The sequence below is a fragment of the Dipteris shenzhenensis genome, chromosome 26 (genome assembly GCF_047967505.1).
Source record: "Dipteris shenzhenensis isolate YYH24624 ecotype China chromosome 26, Dip_SZ_1.0, whole genome shotgun sequence".
Lineage (NCBI taxonomy): Eukaryota > Viridiplantae > Streptophyta > Polypodiopsida > Gleicheniales > Dipteridaceae > Dipteris > Dipteris shenzhenensis.
Genome location: NC_141621.1, coordinates 14421050 through 14431925, shown reverse-complemented (window position 1 = coordinate 14431925; position 10876 = coordinate 14421050). Strand labels below are relative to the sequence as shown.

The 10876-nt window shown below is 43.2% G+C and overlaps 1 protein-coding gene and 1 long non-coding RNA gene across 2 annotated transcripts; one reads left to right on the top strand and one right to left on the bottom strand.

The window, feature by feature from the left end:
• Window positions 1-2726: 2726 nt before the first annotated feature.
• Window positions 2727-3400, bottom strand: LOC147884713 (uncharacterized). The gene is made up of 3 exons (XR_015543556.1): window positions 3116-3400; window positions 2949-3032; window positions 2727-2856 (listed from the first exon to the last, which is right to left on the bottom strand). It is a non-coding gene; the product is annotated as an uncharacterized LOC147884713 (long non-coding RNA).
• A 5373-nt stretch (window positions 3401-8773) lies between these two features.
• LOC147884712 (glucan endo-1,3-beta-glucosidase-like) lies at window positions 8774-10141 on the top strand. The gene is made up of 2 exons (XM_087397544.1): window positions 8774-9022; window positions 9122-10141. The coding sequence occupies exons 1-2, from the start codon at window positions 8920-8922 to the stop codon at window positions 10060-10062; spliced, it is 1044 nt and encodes a 347-aa protein (XP_087253670.1). The 5' UTR covers window positions 8774-8919; the 3' UTR covers window positions 10063-10141.
• The last annotated feature ends 735 nt before the right edge of the window (window positions 10142-10876 follow it).

Here is a 10876-nt window from a genome sequence, read left to right as displayed (position 1 = left end):
TTTGCAGCAAAATGCGATGTGGACCTGTTTGAAATTCCAAACTGCCCATATCGCATTTTATTGCAAATTTCTCTATTTGGCTCTTCCACCCCTGTGATTGCCTTCTCTTTGTTAGAACATGTTCTGGTTTTTTGACTTCCATAGCTGTAATCTTCTTGCATAAACTCCATTCATACTGTATTTGGCTGGAGAGACAAAGAAATCACTGTAGGAGTGCACCAGCATGTCATTTCAAAAATTTGCAGCAAAATGCGATGTGGACCTGTTTGAAATTCCAAACTACTCATATTGCATTTTATTGCAAATTTCTCTATTTGGCTTCTTCCACCCCTGTGATTGCCTTTTCTTTGTGAGAACATGTTCTGGTTTTGTGACTCCCCTTAGTCTCTGCAATCTTCTTGCCTAAAATAGAAAAAATACATCCTGTATGGAAATGCATAGGCTCAAACCAAGACAGAGAAATCACTGTAGGAATGCAGATCTTCAAGTGTGATATTTGCATGTGATCTTCTTGCATAACCTCCATTCATACTGTATTTGGTTGGAGAAACATAGAAATCACTGTAGGAGTGCACCAGCATTTCATTTAAAAAATTTGCAACAAAATGCGATGTGGACCTGTTTGAAATTTCAAACTGCTCATATCGCATTTTATTGCAAATTTCTCTATTTGGCTTCTTCCACCCCTGTGATTGCCTTTTCTTTGTTAGAACATGTTCTTCATGTCTGTGATCTCTTTCCAATCCTTTGTATGCAGTTTTTCAGAGTGATGGCAAGAACCAAATCAACTGCAAGGCAAGTTGGCAAAGGACCAGGTCTTGCAGCAACAGCAGCTGGAGCAGGTGTACCAAGAAGTTTAGTGTGCCTCCAAAGGGAAGAGCTTCACATGGCAGGAAGGGTAAGCCAATGAGCTTGCTCAAGCAAAAGGCCAAAAGATTGAATAAGGGTGCAGGTGTGCTAAGGGAGATAAGGAGGCAACAGAAAGCCATAGGCTTTGCAATACCCAAAGCACCCTTTCAAAGACTGGTGAGAGAAATTTGTGACAGTTGGAACCTTGGGTTCAGGTGGAATAGAACTGCCATTCTTTCCTTGCAGGAAATGGCAGAGGATTACCTGGAGAAATATTTTGAGGATGCAATGCTTGTAGCAGCCCATGCTCACAGGGTGACTTTGATGGCCAAAGATTTCAACACTTTGTCCAGAGTGAGATGGAGGTATGACAAGCTGGTTCATCCTGTGGAATGGCAGGACATCAAAATGAGAGATATATTGCTAATTCCACCTACAAGGAAGGTGAAGGTTGATGAGGTAAAGGTTGTTGAGGTAACACACTCAAAGAACACCAGAGGGAAGGCTGCTTATGAGGACTCACTGAAGCAGCAAATAAAAGAAACAAAATCTGTTATAGATGTGGAGACTGGAAAGAAGGAGCTACACATACATAGAAGGTTGAAGGAGCTGGGCCCTGATGTAGTTGTACATATTGAGGATGAAGTTTCAGTCAATGATTTTGATTTGACAAAACAATGCTTAGCAGCATTGGCTAACAAGAATGAGTATTGCTCAGATACTATCATTCTTGCAATGCTCTAGTAAGTGTCTTTAAATTTTACATTTTTTGCAAATCAATCCTCCTTGTAACTCCTTTATAACCTACCCTAATTATGTTCTGATCCTATGCAGCATGATGAGAAGCTGGATTCACCCCTCTGTACAACATACAGTCCATATTGTTGATCCAGCCATTTCTTCTAGATTAAGAGATGCAAAAGAGACTCCCATGAGTATTTCCAGCTGGTTCAAACACTGCAATTTTGAAGTAATTGACATTTTGCTACTTCCATACCATAGCAGGTATGTGGGTGACTACTTCTTTTAAGATTCTTGTTTAATATTGGGAACTCTTGTAGCCTTTCATTTTCTTATGCTTTTTTCCTTATGCAGTGACCACTGGAGTTTTGTGTCTATTGACATCCAGCAGAAGCAATGCTTTCTATTCAACTCTGTAAAAAACACACACAGAGAGCTGAAATTGTAAGTGCTGTGTGTGCTTTTTGAACTTAAAACTTCATTATTTTGATACCATACTAACTAAATTATACATATTGCAGTTGTATTAGAAGGCTATTAGATGCATTGGATCATTGTCCTCCAAATGTCTCTCTGTTGGATTCAATAGAGCCAATAAGTCGAGGTAAAAAGTCTATTAAATGCTATGTCTTTGAACTTATTGAATAATTTTGTTTTGTGCTGATGCTCACAGTTTCTAACATTTTTTTCTGACTGTACAGACACCACAACAAAATGATTCAAGTAGCTGTGGATGGAGGGTGCTGATCAATGCAAAATATATACTTTCAAGCTACTTTGAAAAGGAACAGCCAGATCTGGTAAGGAAAAATACTTTTCATTAAGCTTGAAGATAATTCATAATGATACAAAGTGTTCTAAATTATCCTCTGCCATTGCAGATGAAAGAGGATAGCTTCAGCCCCAACTATGTACATAATTTTAGAGCTCATACAATTTGGAGGTTTTTGAGCTATGCCTCCCCCAAACCTATTGTACCAGCTACTGTGGAGCTGGGTGAAAGCTCTAAAGTACAAGAAGGTGTCATACACCTTGATCCCACATATGAAGCACCTAATGCTGCAGACCAGAAGCCATAGGAGCAATCACAGAGTGCTGAGGAGGAGCAGACACAGGAGCAAAGACCTGCAGCTGATGTTGAGGAGAAGGTGGAGAAGCAGCAAAGAGAGGCTTCTGGGGCAGTGGAGGAGACAGGATGGAGCACGGACAGGATGGAGCAGCAGAGAGAAGATCCTCCAGAAAATGTAGAGCAGCCTCTGGATGAAACTGTACATAAATAGAAAATGGATGTTAGAAATATGTTCTACAGATTCAGCTAAACAATTCTGTACAAAATCTTACTTGATTGAATACAAAACCTTTCTTTATGGAGTCTGTGTTATCTCAATTTTAAAATTTTCTATGTCTTTGCATTTAACTGAGCTCTCTCTTCTTCTGAGTAACTGCAAAAAAGCAATATGAATTAGAGTGGTAAATTAAACTAATAGCAATGCTTAATGAGACTAGGATAAATCAGATGGTGTACCTTTCTGTTCTTGTAGATAAATAAAAAGTCGTTTGAGATAGAACCTTCAGTCTCAAACAGAATGTCACTGCGCAATTGAGCTAGGGAGCAACATTCTCTTAACGAGATATTGGCTACCACATCACCATTCTCAACAACATCAATATCAATAAGTTTATTTTGTGCACCAAAAGACTCTTCATCTTGGTCCATTGGGACAAGCTTTGTGCCTAGCATTCGACTGCGCTTGTAATAAAAAGAGAAAATAAAATTTTGTGATGCAACCATGTACTTCAGTTGCATAGAAGGTTGGACCACCTCACAAAACACTGAACTACATGTCTTCTTATCCTAACCTTTATCCAAAAATTGTGGCATGCATGCCGAATTTGTTGCTTTAACTGTGAACATTGTTTTTGAAACCTTTACTGAAAAGGTATTAAACAAGTCTACAAAAACTGTGAGAGGCATGCACAAAGAAATTTTTACTATCCTAGTGGCAATATTGGGCCTCAGCGCTTTCTGTACTTCTGTAAAAAGCTTCGCCCTATATGCCTCTGTAACACTAGAATGTGGGTGAGGCCAATCCACTGAATTCCACGCCGGAAGGTCTTGTTTTATTAATACACCATGTGTGTTAGCTTTGTCCAGCAACTGATAAAAATGATCAGTAAAAAATATACCCGATTGAGCTAGCTCTGTTGCACATCGACCTTGGTATTGTTGTTCTCCTATCGATCCATGCAGAACATCTATAAATCCCAGAATACAATCGATATTTTGCCATGTCTCATACGATGAAGGATATAAATCTGAAATAAAACAACACAAGAATGTCAATAAGTTAAGAGAGAAAGCTTCATCTTAAAAATCCATACACCTCATGAAGAAAAAAACCACAATAGAAAAATATACAATTAGGCCTGTGTTGCGGAAGATTTTTTGGATAGTCTCGCAAGACAAGTTCTTTATGCATGTACACGTGCTGAATCAAAACTTCTTTCACGGATATCTTCCCTTTGGTGATTTTAAAATCTCGTACTCTTCCCTTCCACGATGCCAAGAAAATGTTTTTTGTCTGGGGTCTTTTTCTTTTGCTAGGTTGCATGAGCACCCATGCTCCTTTCGAAACACAAAACCTTTCCCAAGTTCCTTCTGTTTTGACTGTACTTGAATTCTCTACCGACGAAATAGAAGAAGCAGGTCGACGGGGTAAGGATGTTTGGTATAATTCTGCCTTCATAGCATTATCATCCACAGAGCGTCTTCCACAAGAACGGCCGTGGTTTTGGTTCACCATGGAGATTTTCTGAATCTGTAACAATAGCAAAGTAATGTAACTAAGATAACAATTTGAAGTTTCAAGAAAGAGAAAGTGGGCAAACAGAAAGTTGACGAGAAACATCTTACTCTACGCCAAACAGGATCAAGGGAGCAGTTTTGGAAAAGAAAGGCTGTTGCACAATGAGGCAATGGTGTAGAATGGTAGACCTTTCGCACGAAAGGCGGCACAACATTTGAAAATTCAAAGGAAGGTGGAAGCGGGAAGGATCTTGTCAGATAAAATGTCAGTTTAGATTCTATCTTCTTGTCCAAAGATCTTCTAAGAATAAAAAACCAATCTCCTCATTAATGTAGCACGCTTGTACTTACATAAAGTATTGTTTCTTTTTTCTATTTTCTCTTATTTTCGTGAATTTTCAACGTTACGTTGGCCTTCTATTGATTGGTTGAGAGCTTATTTTTCCAAACCGTAAAAGGCCCCAAAATAAGCTCCCTTTTTTCCTAATGCTCTTCTTTCCCTCCTTTCCTTCTCCTTCTCCTTCAATCTTTCAATCTCTTTCCCCCTCTTCTCCTCTTTTCCCTCCTCTCTTCCTCTTCTTCCTCTTTTCCTCTTCTTCCTCTTTTCTCTCTTCTTCCTCTTTTCTCTCCTTCCTCTTTTCTCTCTTCTTCCTCTTTTCCTCTTCTTCCTCTTTTCTCCTCTTCTCCCTCTTTTCCTTTCCCTCTTCTTCTCTCTTTCCCCTCTTCCAATCTCTTTTCCTTTCCCTCTTCTTCCTCTTTTCCTTTGCCTATGCCTATGCCTATGCCTATGCTTATGTTTGTTTTTTGTTTTTTGTTTTCGTGTTTTTGTCTATGTTAGACATGGGATCACATCACACGTCCAACGAGTACGGACAGCCTCATAAGAGGAGACATCATGATCTATATGCTCTAGTGGACTTTGATTCCTCTCACGTGACACCTGAGGAGACTACTACCCCTGGTCTGACTCCTCTCAGACCTAGCACTATGACTACCCCTAGTCCGACTCCTCTTAGATATAGCACTGCAACTACCCCTCAGGGAACTCCTTTGCTAGCTGCGCATGGCTTTGTCGAGAGTCCCGACGAGTTTGTAGCACAGATGACCAATGAGGAGGTAGCGAGATTCTTCTCTCTACTATCTCAGAGGATCTCAGCAATTCCATCCCCTGCACCAATGGCTAGACCTACTGGCCAGCCATCCCCTCATGCCCCTTCGACTGAGGGTTCATCACCTGCGCATGCCTCTCATAAGGGAAGGAAGAGTAGGAGGGGCTGCTTATGTTGTGTGACTCGGGAGATGTAGAGGAGTCAGCACACTCACATCCCTACAGGTCTCCACTTGGTCCAGAGATACAGTATCAATCAGGTCCCTGGCCCTCTCCTATTCCCACTACTACTCCTCGCTCCAGAAGCACTCGCATAGCTTCCACTGCTTCTCACTCTGCTACCATTAGTCCTCCCAGCGTCCCATCACTGGAGGCGAGCGATCACCAGGGCCAGGGATCAGATGCACGTGACGAGGATTAGGGAGAAGGCGCAACTCACTAGGACCAAGGATCAAGCCAACAAGATGAGGATGAGGACGAGGACGACGAGGACGATTCGAATGAGTAGTAGTAGTAGTAGCAGTTTGCATATACTTTGCCATGTATGTCATTTTGTATATCCGCTCGTTTGAGCAATTTTGTATCTCTTTTCAAAGGTAATTTTGTAACAAACAATGTTGTATATGTTCGACATGTATATGCTTTTGTTGCTCGATCATTTCATTTGAGCGATTTTGTATCACCCTTTTCGCAAGGGAAATTTTGTAATAAAAAACTTTTTTTGTAATTGCAACAAAAAAAAAAAGCATTAGTGGGGCAAAACAGGGCTTGCTATGGCCCTCTTTAGCCCCACTAATGCTTTTTTTAAAGTTCTGTTAATCGTCGCTATATAGCGACATTTACCAGTGTCGCTATATAGCGACGTTTATCAGTGTCGCTATATAGCGACATTTATCATCATCGCTATATAGCGACGCTTTATAGTGACGATCCTTTTCCGACGCTTTTAACGATGTTTGTGCCTGTTTTTTTTTTAAAATTATGTAAAAAGCGTCGATATTTTCATCAGAAAAGGGTCTATGCCTTCTAGTGACACACCTATCAAGGTTTGCCTTTCCAATAGAATCCAATATTCCATGCTAGGGGAAAACACATCGAGGTTCATTACCACCTCATCAAGGAGCTGATTGAGGATGGGCTTGTAGAGTTGATGTACTATATGACAAAGGAGAATCACATTGATATCCTCGATGAGGCTTACCTAGGGAATCCATGGAGCATCTCATGTGACGAATATGGACCTCCAGCGATAGAAAAGCTACCTATTAATTCATTCCTTTGTGTGAAGGGGAGCAGGGAGCGAATTAACATAAGGCGCTATGCAAAAAGTAAGAGATGATGAACCTAAGGCATGTAGATGCACAAGCAAGGAAAAGGAGAAGATTCTAGAGTAAGGAGATTTGTGGAGAAGCTCCTATTCTCCAGAAGGTTCTGCCTACTGGTATAAAGTAGGGTAGGCTGAAGGGAGGAGGGTAGAGGAGAAGGGGGGCCTGTGAAAGGATCTCCAGCACTACCATGAGCAGCCTCTCAAAACATGATACAAGGAGGAAGTGGAGGGAGAGGGAAGGTTAAGTGGAGGAAGAGGGGAGGGCTGAGGGGAGGAGGCTAGGGAGAGGGGAGGGTGGAGAGGGAGAGGGACAAGAAGCGAAGGGAGGAGGAAGCTGAGGAGCAAGAGTTAATTATTTAATTGAGAGCAGAAGGGGGGGAGTGAATTAACAAGGAAATCATATGTTAATTGAGAGCGAAAGGAGGGGGGAGTATTTGTGATGATTAGGGAAGGTCGACATTGAGTCATTGAGAGGGTTGTGGGACATCATTGCCTCATATGTGAACCCCATATGAGGAAGATAAAGAGATTGATGATTCGTATCCGATCTTTAGAGTGAAGTACAGGATGAAGATTATAAATTTCTATGCTCACAATGAAGGCAAAGTCCCAAGGGATAAGTTGATCTTTAGAATGAGGACAAATTATTAAGCTTGGATTGGGTTTTAGAAGGTAGTAGTTGTAAATTGTATTTGGATGACAAGTAAACCTACATATTTCTTGGATTGGGATCTAGAAAGTAAGACTCCTTGATAGGGCCCAGAAGATAGGTAGGTAACGTTACTGACAACCTTCACACAAATCATAGTATTGATTCAAGGATTAAGGCTAATAGTTGGAAATCAGGAAGATTTTCTCCATCACTGCTATTTGAGATTATATTATGTTCTGAAATCTTGATTAACGACTAAGTCAAATTCATGAAAGAGGACACAAATGGAAGTTGCTAGTGGATTGAGTCTCCACAACATTCTCAAGTGCACATGGCATCCTATTTGCATTACTTACTGGTATATCCCCACTTAGATCTTACCCTAAATAGAGTCCAAACATATTCAACAAAATAAAGTTCAGCAAGCAACTCACCTCCCAACCACCCCCAAGCATGTGGGCTAGAGACCCCATACTCCTACAGTTCTATACCCATAGCTCTTGTGTCCCATACAACTACAATTGTCCACAAGAAATCTCAAGCATAGTATTTTGTGATGCACCCTGTAAAGACAGGATTCTAGGCTCTAATAGTGTCAACACAATAAATACCAACAAAATAGCAGATCCCGCTTTTTAATATAGCCAATTGACCCTTTGCTAATGTTCTAAGTCCTTAGCCTACTTTAGGCCCTAGAGTTGGATTAAACCAGGTCCAAAACCTTTGAAGACACGTTTCATTTCACGTTCTCTTAAGTGCCACATAATGTAAACGATGTGAGTTGTATATTTTGGTGACCTACGTGGACAGGTTGGGGCCTTTGGCTTCTTCAAAGAATTGGCATTAGAGGAAGGTTTTTTCAAAAGGCGTTGAATAATGCTATGAAGGTGGTGGTTGGAAAGGTAGACTTCTGTTGTTGGAAAGCCAGACTTCTGTTGTTGGCGATTCGGTGCAGAAAGCCATGACTTCTTCGTGGATAAGTCTATGGGAAAGCCGTGTGGTTACGTTCGATGACGCCGCGACGTAACACAGAAAACTGCAGGTGATAGTCGATGGGTCACACTCTTGTTTTGAAAGAATACCTTCTCATCTCACTATATAGATTGGGATGGAGATTGAAAAAGGCGGTGAGGATTGTGTGGGTTGCTACGGACCTCTTGTATTGACCTCGTGTACTTTCTGCTTGGCCTGAGCTGCGTCCGTATTTCAACAACTTTCTTGAAGAGCTGCTGCTCCATAGTACACGCAATGTTGAAAATCAAGGCAAAGCATCGCTCAGGCTGCTTCATGTGCGCTGAAGCAACCCGTTCTTCCTATGAAAGCAGCCTGCGGCTCCGAGTCTCCCAGAGACACCAGCGATTTTAGAACTGTTGCTACCTACACACTCATACTCCCAGCAGCTGCACCTTCCTCAACCTTCACCTACTACTATAGAAATGCCTATCTGTTTTGCCCTGTTCTCCGGTTACCGGCGCTCACGCACCCTCTTCCTGGGCTGCTTGATCCTTGCCTGTGCTATGCAACTCCATGCATCAGCAGGTTACTCGAATCGGTTTTCTTCTCTTAAGTTCTATCGATTGTAAGTCTTCCGCCTTCAAGACCCTGATAACTGGTTTTGTTTGTGCTTGTCAATTGCAGGCTCTACGGTTGGCGTAGCATATGGGCGTAACGGCGACAATCTTCCTACGCCGACCCAAGTTGTGAGCCGTTTACAGTCTAAAAACGTGGGACAAGTGAGAATCTACGACACAGATGCAAGCGTACTGAGCGCCTTTCAAGGATCAGGCATAACTCTGATCGTAGGCGTGTCCAACGACCAACTAGCAAGCCTGGCCTCGGGGTCGAGCACCGCTAACCAGTGGGTGCAAACTAACATCGTGCCATACGCCTCGGTGATAAAATGCATCGCTGTGGGCAACGAGGTGCTTATACAGAATTCGCAGTATACACAGTACCTGTTCCCAGCCATGACGAACGTGTACAATGCTCTCGTTAGTTCCAATCTCCAAGGGAGCATTCAGGTTTCTACAAGCCACGCCACAAGTGTGCTAGGGAATTCTTATCCGCCGTCGCAGGGCACGTTCCAAAGCGGAATTCAGTCTCAAATGAGCTCCATTCTGCAATTCCTCTCGCAGAAAGGGGCACCATTTCTAGCCAATGTCTATCCCTTCTTCGGATATACGAGCAACCCAAGCCAGATACCGTTGGCGTATGCGCTGTTCCAGGGGGGAACGGACAACGTGGACAATGGGCTGCACTACACAAATCTGTTCGATGCAGAGGTGGATGCACTGATTTCAGCGATGGAGACGGCGGGATATAGCGGAATCAAAGTGGTGGTGACGGAGAGTGGGTGGCCAAGCAAGGGATCGGACGCATCGGCGACGGTGACAAACGCTCAGACATACAACCAAAATCTGGTGAATCACGTAGCAAGCGGTACTCCCAAGAGGCCCAACGTGCTCCTCGAGACGTACATATTCGAGCTCTTTAACGAGGATATGAAATCAAGTGTTGAGGAGATGAACTTTGGCCTCTTCAATGCTGATCAGAGCGCGGTCTATCCCATCACTCTTTGAGACTGAATGCATGGGTTTGGTCTCTTGAATCTTCTTTAACCTTTTGAGAGCAACGTCTAAGACATATAACACCTGCATCCTCCAATCTATATCTATACTATCTATTATGGAGGGAGAGACCGAACTTTGCGCCACGTGTCCGGAGCTGGGAGAGAGCCACGTGTCGAGCCGTGGTTTTTCTATACTATCGTAATGTTTTTGGAACGGAGCCGTCGCCGGAGCCGTCGCTCCATGAATGCTCCATCAATCTCCCGCCGTTCCCGCCGTCGAGCTTCCATTTCGACGTCCCGCAGCGAGCTCGACCTCCTTTCGACCTCGAGCTCGACCTCGACGTTCTGCGCCACCTTCTACGAGCTCGACCTCGACGTTCTGCGCCACCTTCTACGACCTGCTCCGCCACCTTCTACGACCTGCTCCGCCACCTTCTACGACCTGCGCCACCTTCTACGACCTGCTCTACCTTTGTCTATACTATCGTCACCTTCCAGTAGCTCCCAGCTCTCCAGCAGCTCGACCTTTACCTGACCTGCGCCACCTCCAGCAGCTCGACCTTGACCTTCTTGATCTCCCCACGTCCAGCAGCTCGACCTCGCCACCTCCAGCCTATCTACCTCGACCTCGACCTCCAGCCTATCTATAGTATCTAGCTCGACCTCGCCACCTCCAGCAGCTCGACCTCGACCATGTACAAAACGGGATGAACACAGACTGCAGGACGAGTTCGGTGATGAGTTCGTATACATCGACCAGTTCGGTGATGAGTTCTTAGGCCTTCAGTGTGTAGTCTTAAGCTTTCTACATACTCAGTTTTGGG

What these genes read in the sequence shown, in the direction of transcription:
- LOC147884712 (XM_087397544.1), top strand. Translation starts at nt 8,920, where the DNA reads ATGCCTATCTGTTTTGCCCTGTTCTCCGGTTACCGGCGCTCACGCACC. An exon ending in GCAACTCCATGCATCAGCAG is followed by an intron (nt 9,023 to 9,121) that starts GTTACTCGAATC and finishes TGTCAATTGCAG; the next exon opens with GCTCTACGGTTGGCGTAGCA.